Genomic DNA, 22165 nt, shown 5'->3' with positions numbered 1-22165 from the left:
TTTGGAAGTGGAGTGAAGGTCGTACGTTGAAATGTTATTTGACCTAATTTGGCCCACCATAAATGAAAAATCAAATTTTATATAAGAGAATAAGGTTAACGAGAATTCGATTGAGTAGTCATTTCAATTGCTGTTACCGCTGTTTTTAGTGAAGTTAAAAATTCCGTAAACGACGTTATAGTATGCCTAGGGCAGTAACGTAAAGCCGCGTTTTCACTTTGTATTCTGAGCAAACATTTTGTTTAGAGCTAATGTTTGCTCTTACCGTTTATTATTGGAGCAAGTGATTCCATTCACCGGACGAAAAAAACGATTGCTCGCTCAGAACTCTTCAGAGCACCAAGTGAAAACGTGTCTTAGAAAGCCTCAGATTACAAACATGTGCATTTTCTTATTTACTGGCCTGTGTGTGTACTATTTTTCTGTTTGACGGAGCCGTATAGCGGCATCTTTGCTTAGTGTAGCGGGCCGAAAGTAGACGCTTTCCGTAGGCTAAGGCAGGATAATTGTTTCTGGCTTTATTATCGAATTATAAACTGCATTAAGACTAAATGTCGCCTATTACAAAAACCTGTTCCAAAAACTATTCCGGCACAACGCCCCACCTCTAGTGTGGATATAGTTCATTGACAGGTGATGTCGGTAGCAATTCCACAAGTTACAATTTTTCCCACTACAAATAGAGATCAACGCGATACGTCATCACTTATACCAAGTGGAATGCCGGTCCAAAATTTTAGACAATAGTTTTTGGTCTCTTATTATCCAGCCACATCCAACAGTGTCATAAAGGTCCTTAAACATGTTCAATATTTACGAATAGTTAAGTCAACGTCACAAATAACAATCAATAGTTAGCGGATTAACAATACAACAATACAATACAACACAATACAATATAATACAATTTGCACACCTCAATAAAAACAATACCGAAAGAATCAGCAACAGAAGTAGAGGTAAACAACAGACCTCACAATTATTACAAGGTAAGTACACATTTTTTTTGTTATAGGTACATGTAAGACATTGGATTAAAACACTAGTTTTTTTTTTCAATTTTTTTGACTCGATAGAAGTCATTAATTCAATGAAGCAAAGAAACAATCACAAATGTACAAACCAGTATCCCATCACTATATCACTACAAAGTCGAGGTCGAATCATTACCCATGACGATGTGGCTGGTGACACTCGTGTTCGTTATAGGTACTGCTGCGGGACAGACAGTACCATGGTGGAACAGTGCAGTGTATTATAGGATGCTGGTGGATTCTTTTAAAGATGGCGATGGTGATGGACTTGGGGATCTTCAAGGTGAGGTCATTGATATCTCAACATTTAAAGGTAGTTTTCCTAGAGAGCTCAACAAATTCCTCCATCCACAATTTTTTTCATTGGTAGGAAATGAATATTAGAGGTAGGTTAGAGGGAGGGAGGGGGAAGGGCACGGCGGATATACGGTACCATGGTGGTACAGTGCCGTTTATTATATGGTGCTGGTGGATTCTTTTAAAGATGGCGATGGCAAACGGTCTTGGGAATTTTCAATGTGAGGTTGAATGTGGAAGAAATGATTAAGCCTATTCCTTTCGGGAAATTGATATCTCATCATTTTAAGCAAGCTTTCCGTAAGGGCTCAAAAATTTTCCATTTTTTTTTTGATCAATTGTTTATTTTCTTAATAAGTATTTTTGTTGTTATTCTGTCCCTTCAGCCAGACGGCAATAGTAGCAGGGTTGTTAGAAGAAATTTTAAAGTAAATACGTTGTACTAATTACGAGTATGCTAAGCAGGTAGATGACCCTTTATGGAAAGGGCTCCAGTGTGGATTTACACTTATCAAATACGTCCCTATGCTTGAAATCAATGAATGTAAATTTAGTTGAAGAATTCTGGGGAAAATAATTATAGGTATACATTGTACAACTAATTCTTCAAAGTCCATTTTTTTTGTTTATTAAAGGAGCCACCAAACAGATGAGTTACGTTCGAGCACTAGGCGCAGATGCCATCATCCTGTCTCCCCTCAGTACCAAGAGTCCTGACTGCACCAAACCTGGGACCATTGACTTGAGCGGTATAGACCAGCGCTATGGAGGGTTGGATGCCTTCAGTCAGTTTCTGGAGAAGGCCAAAACTTTAGGTAAGTTCAAAGACCTGGCCCTGGTTGATCTAGGTCATGGTCCCTGTTATTGACCTGGACCGACCTGCGCTATGAATGGCTAGAAGGCTTAAGCTAATTTCTGGAGAACGTAAAGATATCAGGTATTTATTTATTTAAACTTTATTGCACACATAAAGAAAAATGTACAAATGGCGAACTTAATGCCAAAAGGCATTCTCTACCAGTCAACCATTGGGTCAAACAGAGACATTTGTGTATGTTGGTACAGGAAAAAATAATAACAAATGTCTTTGTACAGGTATGTACAAAAACATTTTAATGCTCTTACTTACATGTAATAACCCCGGCTATTTGCGGGTGTGGTGATGCCCGAGACACGGAGGAGTACCTACTCCATCAGAGCATTCTTTTACAAACGCTATTTCTTTAGAATATCATAGACATAGACATAGAATTTATTTATTTAACACCACATTGAAACATGTTTACAGGCAATACTACAAAACATTTCAAGCCTTAAAATGAAACTTAATTAGGCACAAATTTATGTTTACGTGTAGATATAAAAAACTTTTAAAATTATGATGCTAAAAAGGAAAATTCAAATGTCTTCACATTTTCACTTGTACATTTTTAATACCCTCCTGTAACAATAACATGGGCATTAAGAGTCATGATCGCATGAATGTTATATGACCAGCATAAAAGTACTAAGGAGGGTCATCAATTATACAATTATAGCGATTAACAAGCGTAACGGAAATGCATATTTATGTCAGACACAATACGACATAAACAGATTAAAACACAATACCAGAGTTTCTGCATTTTTAGATATCAATAAGTGATTTGAGGTAAATGTGGAGAATACTGTCTGTAGAGGAATATCGTTTACAAGCTCTGTCCTCGCTTTTAACTCTTGCATTAGTACACGATACATATCCACTAACAGAAGGTTGATAGAGCTGGATTGAAGCTCTTCCTTTCTGTCTGAGCGTGAGTCACCATCAGATATATCAGAGCGGCCAAGGCGTTCACAAATATTTGAACAAGAACTTTAATGCCTTGACAATAGAGGCGAGTTCAGATATTTGTGAGCGCCGTGACCGCTCCGATATGTCTGATGGCGATCGTACCTGTGCAAATACGAGAATTCTTGCCTTATGTCGGTCTTCTCCATATTGAGCTTATATAATTGCATCTGTGATAAGGAGATGAGATTGAGGTAACAACTATTAGAGCAGCAACCAGTAGATCATTTCCCTTAACCTCAGGTATGGTTTTTTTTAAGTAGAATATTTTAACGGGTGATATTTTACAGTGTATAACACCGTAATTAATCATTCAGTTACATGTGTTGTTGCAACATGAGTCTTTTCAAAAGAGCTTAATTTTATATGGTTTTCATACAGAGCTCAAAGTGGTCAGCACTCTGAACTTGCAAACGACCAGTGCAGCATCAGAATGGTTCACATCCAGTGCCAACCGAGTGAATGGGTTTGAAGATTGGTTTCTGTGGGCTGACGGATCACCTGAACAGCCTCCTGAGGTATAAAAAGACATTCTTATATTTCTTCCGTATTTTAGTAGCTTGAATAAGTTCTTACATCAAACCTTTCATATAATGTGTAGTGATCAAAAATCGTGAGTTCAAACCTCGGTTGTGCTGCATAAGGCATATAGTTTTTTTTTATTAGCCTGTTTGTGTGTCCCACTGCTGGGCAAAGCCTCCCCTCACTCTTTCCAATCGTCCCTGTGCTGAACAAGATCCCGCTCATCCCGCTGAGATGCATCCAAGTCGTCCCGACATCTCTTTCTCGGTCTGCCTCTGCCACGACTATTCTGGTGATGCCAGCTAGTGACTTTGGCCCATCCGTCATCACTCATCCGGTGAACATGTCCAGCCCAGCCCAGAAAAATACGTTCTTGAAAAAACATTACTAAAAATTTGGCCAGACATCTTATCATTACACAGACATACATTGCCCATGGTAGGGTGGTCATTATACATACTGACCGGTAAAAGAGATTAATTTTAATTACATTGCCCACTTGATGCGGGCATTATGCATACAGACCGGTCCTTGTTCATAGTGACCGGACTTATCAAGTTGCCCGTAACATATACAAACAGGCAGATTGAGGGGACGACCGATGTGCAAGTCATACATCTGATGAAAACATTACCATGTTAAAAGTAGTTATAGCTTCAAGACGAAATCCAAAATGGATACATAAGATTATAAATATAAACTTTATCTTTTATACATCAAACTACCCAAAATATGTATCTATTAGTTAAGAAAATAACAAATCAAACGTTATCCATGAACGTACTATAAGCCTGAAACTTTTTTTTTATTTATGACCGTGACTTATTTCTTTTAAAATTAAGCTTGTCTGGCATTAATTTTCATGTTCAATAATACGCAATTAGTTTAACAAGTTTAATTGAGCTATCTTGTTTATACAGCTAATCTTGGGTGACCTTGTACTTATTTACTCGTTATTGGACGCTATTTTCAAGATATTAAATTTCTCATGGAACGTTATCTCATTACTGGTAAATTAGGTACTACAATTTAATTTTTAAATTGAAGGAAAGATGGAAGAATTCACCGCTTCCAATAATTACTTTCTAATGCTGACTTTTTGCGCTGTGATCTACCTTTGATCGACGTAATTTTAGATTATCTATAAAAATACCCCACCCCCTAGTCTAGTCGACAAGTACAAAGTGATGAAAAATATATTCGAAGCGTTTATTAGCACACATTTTTTTTTCTAGACATCATTACGAATCCCATGAGATAACACACGTATTTTTGGGAGTAGTATCTCTATTTTTCACCATTTAGAACTTATCGACTAGACTACCTTACAGCCTACTTAGGATGTATTTCATGATGGCCCACATATAAAATGAAATCATTATTATTTGAGGGATCCCATATCATTATCATGGGATTTTTTTATAATTCAATGTTATATACGAGTAAGTAGATCGTAAAAAACTTAAATAACCACATCCCCAAATTGCTCCTCTTTAAAAATCTAAACTATTTCCAGTCAGAACCCGGCATTGACCAATGGATGTACCACGAAGACCGAAAGGCATTCTTCGCAACGAGAAACAACGCTTCCATCCTCAACCTCTGCTCTGAAGGCATAGCATCCGCGTTAGCATCAGCTCAATGTGCTTGGCTTCGTCGGGGAGTTGCAGGTCTGGTGCTGAACCCTGACTTCAGAGAGCAGGCTTGTGGATTGAAGGTTTTGAGGAAGATGGTGGCGGAAGCTATGACGTGTGCAAGAGGTTCAAACTTGGAGACACCGTGAGTTTTTATTTGTACAGCAGCACTCTTAAATGACCATCGGGGGCCTTAAATCCGAAGTCCTAGCATCCATGTTAGCATCAGCTCAATGTGCCTGGCTTCGTCGAGGGGTTTCTGGTCTGGTGCTGAACTCTGACTTTAGAGATCAAGCTTGTGGATTGAAGGTCTTGGGGAAGATTGTGGCGGAAGCTATGCTGCTAGCTGTGCTAGAGGTGCTGTGGTGAGGTGTCTGTGTTAGAGGCTCAAACATAGGTACCTACTGAGTTATTATTTTTATTAATAGCAGCAATTATTTACCATCGGTAAAACGGATTGTTATTGTATTGTAGTAATAATTATTGAATTAATGCTTATAGAGGTATAAACATTTATTAAATTAATATATCTGCCATTTATAATACTACTTACTACTTACTTACTCCGTTGGCTCAGCGACCCAAAGTGAGACTTGGCCTCCGACACAAGACAGCGCCACTTTTCTCGGTCCTGTGCGACCTCTCGCCAATTGTCGACTCGAAGCTCGCGCAGATCCGCCTCCACAATGTCGCTCCAGCGATACCTAGGGCGTCCGATAGGACGTCTTCCTGCTAGGCGACCCAGGTACGCTCTTTTCACGTTCCGATCTTCGTCCATTCTCTCAAGGTGGCCTAACCAACGGAGTCATGGGAGAAAGTAAAGCCATTTATAATACATTATATAATATGAAATAAATAAATCATATCAAATCGAATAACGGTTAGGCAAATATATAGTTTTACAATTTATGTTATGAGGTAGTTTCATAAAACCCCTGAACCGTTTAGTCACTCAATGAACCGAAAATAATATTTTAACCGCTCCTGTTTGTTCTAAAATACCTCCACAATAAGGGTATAATCCAATACACCTAAAAGACAATTTTAACAAAAGCCGACCTTTCTGCAGAGTAAGCAACATCTATCACAGACGCAATCGCTCGAAACCCGAAACGGTCGTACAAGATTTTTCGATTATTTTGGGACTGTGGTCCATTACGTTGATATGATATACTGATTTATTTAATGTATAAATGGGATGTTATATTATATCCAGTCCTGAACTATTATATAAAAATATCGACTTATTATGTGCAGTACTACTCAAACTAATAACTTTGCAGACAGTATCATTATTTCTATCATCTAGGCTAAAATGTAAATTTTAATAGTATTTTATGCAACAGTTGTATAAGAAGGGTCAAAAAAGGCGAGTGGCGTGAGTTACAATGTGAGCCGGAGCCGAAGGCGTAGGCGAACATTGTAAAGGAATACGCCACGAGCATTTTTTGACCTACTTATACAACGTTGCATACAATATTTTTCCTACGAGTCAACAAAAATAAATCTTAATTTAGGTAAACAAATTACAGCAAAAGTATATAGCCAAGACGCGCGAGCATACCTTGTTACGCGCCCAGCCCGCCCCGGGCCGCGGCCGGCCGGTCGGCGACACCTCCTCGTAACTCATGAGGCCCTGGTACTTGCTACTTGCTAAATTAAATTTTTGGACAGTTTTTTCTCAATTTTGGCCACCGTAGCCTACGGAGACTAACAAGCAACGCTAAGCGGTCTTCGTAGTCTATGGGTGTTGCTGTATTACGGGTGTCACATGCGTGTTTCTGACTTATGAAGTAATTATTTTTACTATGCAACCAAATGAATATTTTGTAAGTTGGCAGCAATGCACTTAGTTTAAAACTGTATTCGTTTTGGTTTTGTTATGTTGGTAGCCATTAATCGCAGTAACGTTATAGCGATTAAAAGCACTAGAGCTTTTATGAGGAATAGACAATATAGACTTTTCTTGAAACCTTTTATGTATGTTCTTATATTCGTGTTAATGAATGCATAAATGACAGATAACAGTAGAGGAGTAGGAAAAATGTTATAAAACTATGGGAACGGGTCATATCATGTATAATGAATTTAAAATACATCCCGATATTCCTGATGCTTAAAACTCTTTACAGCGTTAACGGTCAACGGGTGACTAAGAAAAAATATATGTAAACATCGTGATTAAGGTTTCTGGTTTCTCGACCTTTTTTGTTTCTCGAGGCACGGGAATTCTCGACCTGGATTTCTCGAGTTTCTCGAAATGCTCGAGTAAAAGTAAAAGTTTCAAAAAACACTATGTTATTTTCATATTTTTGCTTTAGTACAAATCAGACTCATAGGAGTCGTAGGTCAGATAAATAATCAAACAAATGGTAATTTTTTATTACTTAACCATAAATTGGTACCGCTGGTGTGATGTCGTGGAGGCGGACCTGCGTCGGCTGAATGCCAATTCATGGCAGGAAACCGCGCTGGATCGGGACAGATGGCGTTCTCTCGTTTCGGAGGCCAAGATTCTTTTTGAACGCTGAGCCAAAGCAGTTAGTTAGTTATAAATTGCACTTCACATAAAAAAAAATCAACAACAAACAAAAAAAAAGCGGCCAAGTGCGAGTCGGACTAGCCCATGAAGGGTTCCGTACCATTTATGACGTATTGATTTTTTTTTTTTAGTTTTAACATTCTGTTATTTTAGAAGTTACAGGGTGGAGGGACACACGTTTTACCACTTGTGTCTCGCGCAAACTATTCAGTTTAGAAAAAAAAGAAGAGAAATTTTGAAGATCTATCCATAGATACCCCACACGTATGGGTGTCATTAAAAAAAAATTTTTTTTTTAGGTTAATTTTATGACGTATTAAAAAACTACTTAGAAATCAGAAATCATAGCATTTATTCGTGATAAACTATGACATACAAAAGTATAACAACGTAACAAACTTACTAGATCTCATTCAAACCAATTTTCGGTGGATGTTTGCATGGTAATGTACATCATATATTTTTTTTAGGTTTATCATTCTCTTATTTCAGAAGTTACAGGGGGGGGGGGGGGGTTCACACATTTTACCACTTTGGAAGAGTCTCTCGCGCAAACTATTCAGTTTAAAAAATATGATATCAGAAATCTCAATATCATTTTTGAAGACCTATCCATAGATCACCACATAGTAGTAGTAGTTTCACGTATGGGTTTGATGAAAAAATTTTTTTGAGTTTCAGGTCTAAGTATGGGGAACACCCAAAATTTAGTTTTTTTCTATTTTTGTGTGAAAATCTTAATGCGGTTCATATAATACATCTACTTACCAAGTTTGAACAGTATAGTTCTTATAGGAAAAAAGTGGCTGTGACATAAACGGACAGGCAGACGGACATGAGGAATCTTTATGGGTTCCGTTTTTTTGCCATTTGGCTACGGAACCCTAAAAACCCATAGGTGCAGGCGTACGCTCCGTTGATGTATATGCTATAGTGTATTTCTTTAAGTAATTCTATAGTTTTGTTTCATGAATAACTATCGCGGTAACCGAGGACAGTATTGGGCCATTCTCTGAAAATATGTCTGCGGTGGCGTCTAATAGCGACAACTCTTTTCATACATTTTGTATGAGTCGCGTGAATTAGATCGCAGACATTTTTTGAGAATGATCCTATTATTTAATGGTATTTAAAGCTTGTGTGTGAAGAAGCAGTGACGTAAAAACTATTTTAATATAAATAGTTAAATGTCACAGGTAAAATGGTTTACTTATTTCTGGATCTGGAAGAAAGGTTTGTTTTATGTATGTAGGTACCTACTAAGTACTCACTATAAACAAATTAAAAAATAATAATAAATTAATTAATTAATTATGGTTGGGAACGAAGTACTGGAGGTGGTCGAGCAATACGTGTATCTTGGACATATTCTATCTTTTGACAAAACACACCAACGGAAGGAGATCACCAGGAGGATCCAGCTGGGTTGGGCGGCATTCAATAAACTGGCGGACATCCTCAAACCCGTTAACATTCCACAATGCCTGAAAACTCGCCTCTTTAACCAATGTGTCCTGCCCACCATGACCTACGGTGCCGAGACATGGACGCTCACTAAGGAGACTGTGCATAAAATTCGAGTGGCACAGAGAGCCATGGAGCGCGCCATGCTCGGCATCAAACTTCAAGACCGAGTGAGGAATGTCGAGATCCGACGTCGCACCAAGGTGCAAGACGTCGGACACGTCATTACCAAATTAAAATGGAGCTGGGCGGGACATGTTGCCAGGAAGAGTGATGGCAGGTGGGCCAAAATGCTAACGGAATGGTGGCCGCTTACAGACGAAAGGAGTGCCTGGCGTCCGTTGGCTCGTTGGGTGGACGACATTCGGAAGACTGCGGGTCACTTCTGGATGAGATTGGCTCGGGACCGGGATAAGTGGCGTACTAGAAGAGAGGCCTATGCTCAGCAGTGGGCGATAAAAGGCTGATATGATGTGTATGATGATAAACAAATTGATAGTAGTATAATTATGATTACAATAGCTACTGAAATATTTGGTTGTAATGAATAAATAATGGCGTCTAATTTTATTTTAAGTATGTATCATTTCCCGTTCGTGTATTTTTTTGTAAATAACTGTGGGTAATTACGATACATCATTTATAAAATAAAAAAAACACATTCGCCTCCCCTCCTCCAAACAGGTAGAAGTATAGAGGAGCAAATACCTAGGGACTCCATGCACACTGACCCCCTTATTCATAAACGTCTACTAAAGTTAACAAGCCGCTAATAATCGTTTGTCCCTTTCCGACGTATAGGTATGATGGAAAGGGACAAACAATTATTATTATTATTAACTTTAGTAGATGTTTATGAATAAGGGGGTGAAGAAAGTAGTTAGCAATCTGAAGACTTTGCTAGGTTTCCTTGAGGAGCTGGGTGGTTAGAGTAGCGCTACCTCGTTTCACGCAAATAGGCACAATGGTTATCGACTTGCAGACTATGCCCAGAAGCACTAACTACATTATCATTATGAAAATGCCCAGAAGTACTAACTAACTAACTAACTACGACACATCATCATTTTAAAAAATATTGGTAAAATAGAGCCTCTCCTTATTTTAACATCAGAATCTGTGGATGTGGAATGTGGAACCCATCAGTGATTTTAATTGCAGACCCATAATTCAAAACAATAAAGACATAAAACCGTTTAATTGTGATTTTAAGACCAATCTTTGCAATTATTTTCTATCGAGCCGATTTCGTTCAATCATGTCTTGAGTACAACCACGGTCTTTGAAATATAATTAATATGAACATATATTTTTCTTACTTGACTAAAACAAATAGTCTTTCTTAAAAAACTGTTTAAGTAACATTAATTTCAAGGACATTGGGTGTTGACAGCCCCTTAACTCCTAATGCCATTAAGAATTTGATATTACTTATAGAAACAACTTGCAAAACCAAATAAATAGACCATTACAAATCATAACAATTAGAGTTTTTCAATCAAACAACGTCCTGCGAGGGATACTAGAAATTTTTAATATAAGAGGTAAAATGATAAAATGTCCACTGCCGGCAATACTTGAACTTAAAACTCGACTCGAATTAAGGAATGATTCACACACATCTGGTAATTTTCCGTAGCTCAGTTGGCAGAAGCGATTAAACCGGTGTTCTAATGGTCGCAAGTTCGAGCCTTCCAGAAGTGTAAATTTAGTCACCTTTCCTTTAATATATAATATAAAGTTAAGGGCTCGTTAAGACGGCGCGCGAACTCGCGTTCGATTTTAGTTACATTGCGGACTATAGAAGTTACATCCACTTTGGCCGACCGATCAAATACCGCAATGTAATGACTTGCATGTGAGTTCTCTCACTGTCTTTTCAAGTCGCTAGTCCGCTTGACACTCGAGACTGTATTTTTTTTTTCAGCGCAATCTTAGTCGAGACATCACTACCCCCAGAACAGGCTGGCCAGTACTACAGTGATGGCAGCATAGGTGCCAACAGTGTCATAAGTACGACCCTCACATCTGCCGCAAGATCAGCTCCTCAATTGGCAGTGGCATTCTACGCTGACATGCTCAATGCTGCTCAAGACGGTGTTCCAACTTGGCAGGTACCGTTAAATTGAAAAATATGAATTTTACTTTTGCGTACTATAGCGACAATAGGTTTAGTGCCAACAGTGTAACAGTTTCGGTGCTTATATTAGATTTTTATTTTTATAATGGTAAACATCATTGAGAAAAAGAGTCGTGTTTAGGCCACTCGCCCACGGCGACTTTTTGTAGCGATGCTACTAACGCGTGTTAGTCGCATTAGCAACGCGCTACAGAAGCGATGCCAACGCGCTACTAACGCGATACAGCATCGCGGCTGTATCGATGCAAACGCGCGACTGTGTTAGACGACATCGGGGAGAGAACGAAGGGAGGGTGAACCGTGAGTGGAGAACCGAGCATGCCGTTACTGAATCGCGACAGAAGCTTGACGGTATCGCGTTTGCATCGTGACGGTATCGCGTTTGAATCGCGACGGTATCGCGTTTGCATCACGACAGAAGCGCGAGGGTATCGCGACTGAATCGTGGTTATGTGGGCGAGGACACACAGCTAGCGACCGCATCGCGACTGTATCTATGCGAACGCGCGACAGCATTGCTACTGCATCGCTACAAATAGTCGCCGTGGGCGAGCGTCCTTTAGTTCGTGTAATGCACTATGAAACGCAGATTTGTCAAATCTAACCATTAACAACATGGCAATACGAGTGAAGGTGCGTGCCGTGAATGATACGATCTATAAAGGATCCCTTGTTATCATATTAATACTATCGAAACTTTTTATTTTATTCTGCTTGAGTGTTGCGTTTGTTAACTGTAAGGATTTAAAAAAAACCTAGTTTAATAATAAGTTAATAAAACAAACGCTCTATACTATTTTATTTTCCGCACAATCTCTCAAAACCTTCTATAATTCCAGACAAGCTCCCCCAACGCGAACCGCATCACTACCAGACAAGGCGGCGACATGGTAGACGCCATCAACCTCCTCAACTTAATTCTCCCTGGATCCAGCATTATCCAGCAAGGAGACGAGCTCGGCTCAGCCGACACTATTCTCGAATGGGCAACATCTGACACCTGCTTTCCAAGCCACCCTTTACCATCATCAGCACCCTTCCCTTGGGATGATACTGCGAACGCTGGCTTCACTGCTGGAACACCTTGGTTGCCACTAGCACCAAACTATAGATATGCCAATGCGAAGACGCAGTTTGTGAATGATGGGAGCCATGTTGGAGTGGTGAGGGTGGCGGCTGCGATGAGGAAGAGTCCTGCTATTGGGCCTCATGCTGAGGTAATTGTTGACTGAATTAAAAGATCAGTTTTTGGGCAGATTGGGGGATTTTCGCTTTATAACATAGATCAGGATAAAAATGAATGTTGAATCCCACATCGCATTTTTTCCTAACCAGAATCATTGTGAAAATTGAATGCCAAGGAAGCTTGAACTTATTGCATTCACTACCTTGGGTATTTTGTGTTAATTTGAGTGCGAGCTTCATAAGATTAATGTGAGCTAAGATTAATATAGTTATCTCTATAGTCGAACCATGTTAAGTTTTCATGCCAAGTGCTACGTCAATTATGGAGCTTATAGGGATATGTACCCATGCATTCTTAATGCCAAGTTTATGCACAGTTAGCGTGGTCAGCGTCTACATATTCATGCCTTTCAGATTAAGCGTCTCGGAGACGCCTTATCAATTCTACGATGGGGAGGAACCGGCTCTCTCCTCGTGGTCTCTAACGTCGGCAAGTCCCAGACCGAAGCCCAGCTCTCATCAGTCCCAGGTCTTCCAGCCGAAATGACCGTAGCCGCCAGCTCAGCTGGCTCTGGCTTCACAACTGGATCTCATGTGAAGTTAGAGAAACCAGTGAGACTTGGACCTGGAGAGACGGTGCTGCTTGCTGGAGCTCCTAGGCATTGTGGAGGGCCCGGTCCCGTGGACAAGATAGCTAATAAGCTGAATGAGGGGTGGCAGAAGATTAATAAGTATTTTAGTAATTTGTAACTTGTTTAGCTCACCAAATATAAGACGTGCTATCTTATTATTATTATGTATTATTACGAGCCTATTGTGTTCCACTGCTGAGCAAAGGCCTCCCCCTCTTCTTTCACTCGTCCCCGTTTTGAGCTACAACCGGCCAGTCTCTCAAAAAGGAGTCAGTTATCCCGCCATCGCCGACGAGGTCTGCCAGACCCCCGGTTTGACTCGTGGAGCACCCACTCCTTGATTAGCTTGGCCTCCAATTTCGGCATGCGGCAGACATGCCCAGCCCAGTTCCACTTTAACGTCCTATCTTAAACTTTGTAAAATTTGGCAGTTATATTGCGAGCCAACACGCTAAAAGTATTCTGCCTGTAAACGTTTTACAAATAGATATTTACGATTTGCATTCAAGAATCTGCCATATTTTAATCACATATTGAAACATCGCTTTTTATGAAACAATAAATATATATAGATATTTTTGACGCGTAGTCTCATTCAGTACTATTGATGTTAACTGTAGGTACAACTGTTGTTGTATTAACTTCAAAATGTAGATATCTCTCCAGTACTTGATCAAAATGTATTTACAAATATAATGTTATTTATATTTTGTATGTTTTATTCATTATCAATACAAACATAAACATTCATTCCTAAACAGTAGCTCTGCTAACATTTATTAAATTACATTGAATTTTAGATATAAAAAAATTAATCTTTCAATTTATATTACGATTCTTCAACACTTCCAAAGACGAAAATGGAAGTACACAAATCCTTCCACATATGCACCCCTCCGTCCCTCCGTGTGACCCAAATTCATCAAAGAAAACAAATTAACTCCCCTAACCCTAAGTAACCCCAAAACCTTAGACAAGGAGGGTCACACCATATATGAGTAATAGCATAATGCCAGAACATATTCCTATTTTGAAAATCAGAAATAACTACCCATCTAAGAGGCATATACACGGTGTAACATGAGGAAACTGAAAGATTTTAACAGTGCATTGTTGTTCACATTTAGAGACTAAAATGTCATATTAACTTTTCTGGATTCCGCCTAGTTTCAGAATTAATACCAATTTCAAAAAACATCTTATTGTATTAGAGGAAAACGCCTATTTGATGGCGATGATGCCATTATGGGACGTAGTCTAAATATCCTTATTGATAGATGTCAAAAAGTGACAAAACCTTTGCAAAAAGTAGGATTTACAAAAAAATCGTAAAAGTTCATTTTCAGTGCCAGTTTTACCATAACATTAACTTTTTATTTACAAATACATTCAAAAATTAATTTAGTTCTTTTTTTGCATAATTCTGATTTTTTTTTCTTGTTCCTTCTTTTGGTCTCAGAAGTTCGTGGTTAAAATCTTTCGGGTTCCCCGTGTTACACCGTGTATATTGGGATAACTTCGTAAACCGGTCAATTTTGAAAATAAGCATACCATAGGATTTGGGTGCCGGAACTTGCAAAAAAATAGGAAATGACTAAAAAAACTGATACTATGTAAACATAGCTATAACTAAGCGCGTTTAGAATTTGTTACCATATCATGGTTTGGGAACCATTTAACAATAACCAAAGATAAACACGAAACCATTCCCGCAACCAAAACCCGAGCTTTAACAATAACAGACATAGTCTGTCAAACAACTTTGTCAGTAGAAAAACCAAAAACCAACTAGTTGGCTTGGATCCGGGTACGTCCTTAAACTACGTCCAAAAGAGAGGTATGGGCATTGTGAATGTTATCTGGCTTTGTGTGGTAGGGCACAGCCAGCGGATGTCATTCCAGATCTAGAGCAGAGCCCAACTGGGGAAGTACCTCCACCTTACAGAAAACAGCAGCCAAATAACACTAGACCCTACTCATAGTGTTGTGTTCCTGCCGGTGAGTAAGGTTGCCAGAGCTCATCGAGGGGGGTTTAGGGTCGGCAACGCGCATGTAACTCCTCTGGAGTTGCAGGCGTACATAGGCTACGGAGACTGCTTACCATCAGGCGGGCCGTATGCTTGTTTGCCACCGACGTAGTATATAAAAAAGGTGCGAAATTCAAATTTTGTACTTTTTTCTACTGACGGAAATGGCTTGACAGACTATATCTACTAAACTTGAAGAATTTTTGCCCTCGTCAGCAAGATGCCTTACCCTTGCCATAAATGCTGCGGTGTTGCCAACTATGAAGTCCTTCTGGTTTAATTGATACCTAAGTACTACCTGCTAGGGCAGACCTAGTACAAGTTAGTCGGTAGGAATTAGGTAACCCTTAAGAAGAATTCCTAGTTGCGACTTTTCCATACAAACGCTCTCCACTGTTTCCTCCCTGGATTTTTAACCTAGAGCAATTTTATTCTTTTTTTCAAAAAGGATCAACATCATCAATATCTGTGCCGCTATCTTTTGCTTTTTTGGATTATTTTATTTTGAAGAAACTTACAGCGCCTCGAAAATCGCAAAAACGGCTCAGTTTAATTGACTGCAAAAAAGGCGCAGTATACAAATATGACAAATAATATCCAAAAAATCAAAACATAGCGGCATAAACTATTTCTTCCTTTTGCAGTTTCCAAATTTTCATAATGATTGGTTGCGTTTTGGAGGAGAAAACAGTCGAGAGCGAAACCTCGATATTTGAGTTTTTTGCGTGGGAATTTTAGTCCGAGCTGCAGTTGTCCTTATTCAAAAATTCGAGATTTGAAAAGTTGCTCGGCTAGGAATTGCTCTTAACGTACGTACATGTGTATATGTATTTATCGCTATATTCGTCTTTATATTCATAGTAATAAGGTGTAAATTATCATATTTAGTAAGTATTTTTGTACGAATTATGTTTCGCTCATAATGTAGTTTATTTTTCTTTTTCTTGTTCTTACTGCACCAACCTTGGACGCAGTTCTGTTTTGCCCTATGGTTGACTGGTAGAGAATGCCTAGAGGCATTAAGTCCGCCTGTTGTACTTTTTTATGTACAATTAAGTTTAAATAAATGAATACATAGATATTACTGGTTTCCAAAATTACATTACCTAAGTACGAATTTATCCCATCTTCTCTATCTCCCGTATATCAGGTAGGGATTGCAAACCGGATTGGTTTTCAATCCGGCCGGATCCGGCCGGATTTTGGCTGTAGTCCGGCCGGATCCGGCCGGACCGGATCCGGTTTGGTATAGGGATATAAAAGTTAATTAAATGACATATTTTTCTAGTTTTTTGCGTAATACGTATTCCTAAATCTATAATTTGAAGTTAATAAATAACTTCTTAACAATAAAATAGAACTTGGTAGTAAAAACTGTCACAATGTCAATATCACTTTAAAAACAAAAAATTTAAATCAGTAATTTATTATATTTAACCATTCAAAAGTGCTCAAATTTTTGTTTACAATTATAAATTTGCTTAGTTTCCCAAGCCTGATGATGGGATGTGGGGTGGGAATTGGAGCTCCTTGAAAGGACAAGTTTTCGTAACTGTTCTTTGATTGAATTCTTTGTAGAGTCTGTTCGGAAAGAGAAGAGTCGTGGAATGTATTGGGCCCCATACATTCCACGACTCTTCTCTTTCCTCACAAACTCTAACGTTGACATCCATTCTAGCATAGAGAAATAAGAATTACATAGATTGCTCACTCCATACATCAGTTTTGGTACCAAAACGCTTATTATTTTCGTAGTCGACATCTAGCATCGAGTAGCGGAACGCTCAGGACTGCTACTCGACAATAGATATCGCGGCAAACAAAAAGTCTAATGCTCAACTATTTTCCGCTAATATTATAACCAGAGTAACCGGAACTCTATTTTCAACTCCTACGCTTACTATTATTTATTACTTTTAACGAAGAAATTTTACTTTTAACCAATTATGATATTAAATGCGCTCTAGTATTATCTTGGTCTAATTTATTTGTCCGAAAAAGTAGTAGACTGTATGACTTAAAAAAATTGTACTTTTTTTAATTTATGGAAAAGTATATTGGTCAAATTATAAGGAACAACACACGACACGACAATCTCATGCGAAAAATAATAGAATGTAGGATTGAAAACCATCGCGGAAAGGGAAAGTTACATAGATCAAATAAAGAATTGGCTGGACGTAGAGTAGCATGTACCAGGAGATGAAGGAAATTGCATAAGATTGGATGAAATTGTAAAGACAAAAGATTCTCTTTTAAATTTGAATAGAAAAGAATCTATATTTTATCATATATATATACATATATCGGAGAAAACTAAAGATTATCAATATTATCATATATTCTTTATTCACACATATTGATGAGCCCAACTGTAGTCGGTTAATCTCCTATCACAACATTGTGACACGACATGAACCTTCTCTTTAGCATAAATTACAAATGCCTTCCATGGCATCTCCATCCTTTCATTTATCCTTCTATTACAGTATTTATGTAATCGTCATATCGTGCCACCAACATGAAAGAAGAAGAAATCCTTTTCTGTTCCCAGTCATCGTCATAATAAATATATTTTTATCTTACTAAATTTAAACTTTTTCATTCGTTTTTTGTTCTGTTCAACTTCATACCCCGTATCCGTTGCCTTTTCTTCATCTGAAACGCACAGCGCGTGCTGTATTTAGGCGTTTTTTATTATACCGGATCCGGTCCGGATCCGGTGATTTTTACCGGACCCGGTAGTTCCTGAAAAGTGCCGGATCCGGCCGGATTACCGGATCCGCCGGACCGGATTGCAATCCCTAATATCAGGCCATGGGTAAAGAAGTTGCGCTGTATTTAGGAAAAAGTGTCTCAGCTTTTGGACTTTAACTAATATATACATTATGTTTTTATTTACTTAATATAATATAAATTGGCTCCATAAATCAAAGCCTTCAACCAGTTCGTAGCTGGTCATTATAACTTCTTACTTAAACGCCCGAGTTAAAAAGTAGACCATAACTATAGAAGATATTGTCTTATAGAGTTCACTGTCTTTTACTCTAGTTTAGTAAGTTGTTAATCAATGAATCTGTCAAGCACATTAGCTGTAAATCACATTAAAATTTTGTGGGTAGGCAAAGATTTCATGAATTTATTTGGATTTAGACGCTAAATGCTGACCACTTAGAAAAAGTGGAAGGATTTTGTCGAAAACCCACGATATTTACATTCATAAACTACCATAGACTGTTTAAACATAGGATTTTGAGGTCGTAAAAATCTCAAAAGTCAATTTTCCTCGAGGATTTAACTCAAAAAATCTTACTAACGCCGCTTAAGTCTGTTGATAATCACGGTAAAACCTTACTAACACACACAAATACTACTAATGTTATTTCATGAAACATGTATTAGGACGAATATCTAGAGATTCCAGAGGTATACATCCAGAACTTCATCGTAGAAACCACCTAGAAATCGTATAAGAACGGTTTCAAATCTTACAAAGTTACAACACATGATCCACTTTTCATAAAAAGCTTCAGTAACATATAAGTTGCTAGATTACTTACAGAATTTGCTCTTCTCGGCATAGCAGAGGGTTATAGCGGCGAGGAGGCACAGCGCGAGCGAGGCCCGCGTCATGATACCGTGCGGCGCGCTCGGGGGGCGGCGCGCCGCGTACTGACGCTTGGCGCTATCGACCTCGCGCAGCGCGCATGCGTCAGAGGGTTGCTACATGGAATAAGAGGCGTTTTTACAAACGTTTTTTTTCTGGGCACAGGTAAACTTAAACAGCCATGTTTTTTTTACAGGTTTAATTAAGTATAGTTTGGAAAACCAACTTTGTCAGAAACAGTTGGATAATAAACTATACTCATCCCTTTTTCTTGGTTATAACATTGAGCATAAGAAAAATACAGAAATTATTCTCTATGCCCATGGCCAATGACAACCAACCCTGGCTCGTCAAACTAAAGCCGGACCAGTAATATATGATCACGCGCCATATTGCGGAATTTAATTGGAACTAAATTATTCATACTAAACTGAACTGTCACCCTATACATGAGAATAACAGCGCCCTCTAGACTCTTCTTCCTCGCGTTGTCCCGGCATTTTGCCACGGCTCATGGGAGCCTAGGGTCCGCTTGACAACTAATCCCAAGATTTGGCGTAGGCACTAGTTTTTACGAAAGCGACTGCCATCTGACCTTCTAACCCAGAGGATAAACTAGGCCTTGTTGGGATTAGTCCGGTTTCCTCACGATGTTTTCCTTCACCGAAAAGCGACTGGTAAATATCGAATGATATTTCGTACATAAGTTCCGAATAAATCATTGGTACGAGCCGGGGTTTGAACCCGCGACCTCCGGATTGCAAGTCGCACGCTCTTACCGCTAGGCCACCAGCACTTCAACAGCGCCCTCTAGACAATGATCATATATGTCTGGTCGGGCTTTACCTATTTTAATAAGAGGTAAGTACTGGCTGGCCAAACCGTTACACACTCAACCCATTTCTTTGACATGATAAGTAATAGACTCGGACCAACGAAAATCTAAATTTCTTTACCTGCCTCTCTATCTAACTAGAAAAAAAAAAAAAATATTTTCGTTTTCGCAGTAGGGCTAGGGGGTGACACTCGACCTTTCGGGCGCTCTCGGCTCAGTGCCCCTAGTGTAAATTTATTCGATAGCGAAACGTGAAGTACGCGTTTGCGTTTAGTCTCATTTTGTATGGGATTTTGAGTTTCCAAAACGTCCCGCTTGGCGCGTTGTTTCTAAACCCATACAAAATGAGACACATTTCGCTATTGAATATAGGTACAGAATTGCTATGAGTAATTATTAGGGTTGGCAAAACTTGACGTTCTTTTGCGTGCACAACCACAGATAAGATAATTACTTTAAATTTGACAACCCTAAATAGCCGAAAGGATACGTGTCTAAGTAGTTCAAGTTCAAATATACTTTATTCATGTAGGCCTAGCAACAAGCACTTATGAATAGTAAGACAGTATTACATATAATTATCTTAAGCTAATTATCAGAGCAATTTATTGATGTTGTAAATATTATTCCATATATAATACTAATGAATATAATTCATAGATCAAATTTAATATTAAAAAATTCAATATCGTCGTACAAAAAAAATTTTTTAGAAAGGGACAACATGATTCGTCCCTGAATCGCTGTCAAAATTCGGTTTAGTAGGAAGTGTAATTTCTGTTATTTTAAACGCCAAACTTCTATGAAATTATGACGTATAAATAACACTTGCACAGTCTGTGCTTTCAAATTCGTTGCAGAGTTATCTTGGTAACTCTACAACATTTACAGTGACGTGAACATTTTTATAGCAACATTAAAATAAAATTACATTTTTACAATTATAGTTTATATTTTTCTCCGTGAGCTTCTACGGATTATCGTCTTATTTATTGTTTAAAAACCGCAAAGGCGCGTGCCACTATGAAATAATGGTCAGGCCGCATAGGTAGCGTTTATTGAATTACTACTCTATTGAGCACGGAATAAGATTCATTATGAACTAATACAGAATTCTAACAGAATAGCTGTCTGATCTCTATTGGTGCGTCTAAGGTAGGCGACTAAACGCTCCCAACCAGCTTAACTGGTGACACTGCGATCCGAAACAAAGATACGTATTCGAAGACCTCGCTTGCACTGGTAATGCGAGCGCACGGCTAGCTAGCGCCAAGGAAGCAATGTTATGTTTCTCGAAGAGAATATACCCAAACAACAACATTAAATAGCCCATTCAAAAAACAGACTAACTAAAAACTGATAACACAGACATGATAAAGACAGACAGTTTTCTTTCAGTCCTAAATTTCTGCCACGGCTGACGATTCAATGCTAATTTTATTCTACAAACTAGGCTCTCCGAAATATGTCTCCCGTAGTAATAAAAAAGCGGCCAAGTGCGAGTCGGACTCGCGCATGAAGGGTACCGTACCATTTAAGACGTATTAAAAAAAAATCTACTTACAAGATCTCGTTCAACATTTTACCACTTTGGACACACATTTTACCACTTTGGAAGTGTCTCTCGCGCAAACTATTCAGTTTTTAAGATTTTTTGAGTTTCAGTTCTAAGTATGGGGAACCCCCAAAATTTTTTTTTTTTCTATTTTTGTGTAAAAATCCTAATGCGGTTCATAGAATACATCTACTTACCAAGTTTGAACAGTATAGCCCTTATAGTTTCGGAAAAAAGTGGCGGTGACATAATCGGACAGACAGACGGACATGACGAATCTATAAGGGTTCCGTTTTTTGCCATTTGGCTACGGAACCCTAAAAATAAATGAGTTTACTAATAAATGAGACGTTTGGAGAAATGATCAAAATGTTAAGCTCACGAGGGTTTAAATTAAATTCTCCCATGTCAAAAACAAACACAAAATGCTCTTCTTAACGTAATTTCGTTTAAAAACATAATACCTTCAAGCTTCTTCAGATGCCTAGACTTTCTTAAGCAGGCAACACCTACCCTTATTCAGCACGATATTTTACCAACCAACCCTAACGCTTTTAAACCTAAAATTAATCAAAAATCTACCCTAACACGCACTAAATACGAGCTACTACATTTTTGCGCAACTGAAAAATTCTTGCACAAAGTTAACATTAGTGTTCACAAACAGAAAGTCATTTGAATACCACCTTAACGCATACACAATAAGGGCTGCGTTATAGAATAGCAATTGTATAAATAAGTGTGTTGCAAAATACTACGAAGCACCGCTCACTCAATGACCGGGTCGTTCGGAGTGAGTCAACTCGGGCCGCGCTAATTAGGAGTTCCAGATGAAATTTCATTCATTCAATGTATGTATTGCT

General features: G+C 38.6%; 2 protein-coding genes across 2 annotated transcripts in view; one reads left to right on the top strand and one right to left on the bottom strand.

Moving 5' to 3' along the window:
* Window positions 1–19882, bottom strand: part of LOC133518383 (uncharacterized) — a 152200-nt gene extending 132318 nt beyond the window's left edge. The window contains exon 1 of the mRNA XM_061852058.1: window positions 18866–19882. Within this exon, the coding sequence (XP_061708042.1) occupies window positions 18866–18938 (73 nt within the window). The 5' untranslated portion in view covers window positions 18939–19882. The remainder of the gene's footprint in view (window positions 1–18865) is intronic.
* On the top strand, window positions 1158–13985 carry LOC133518380 (maltase 1-like). The gene is made up of 7 exons (XM_061852056.1): window positions 1158–1317; window positions 1967–2146; window positions 3541–3677; window positions 5198–5460; window positions 11249–11435; window positions 12301–12678; window positions 13061–13985. Exons 1-7 carry the CDS (start codon window positions 1173–1175, stop codon window positions 13394–13396), a joined length of 1626 nt encoding a protein of 541 aa, XP_061708040.1. The 5' UTR covers window positions 1158–1172; the 3' UTR covers window positions 13397–13985.
* Window positions 19883–22165: the final 2283 nt, after the last annotated feature.

This window comes from Cydia pomonella, chromosome 5 (assembly GCF_033807575.1).
Source record: "Cydia pomonella isolate Wapato2018A chromosome 5, ilCydPomo1, whole genome shotgun sequence".
NCBI classification, from domain to species: Eukaryota; Metazoa; Arthropoda; class Insecta; order Lepidoptera; family Tortricidae; genus Cydia; species Cydia pomonella.
Note: the sequence above shows the minus strand (reverse complement) of the source record. Positions and strands in the feature narration are given on the sequence as shown.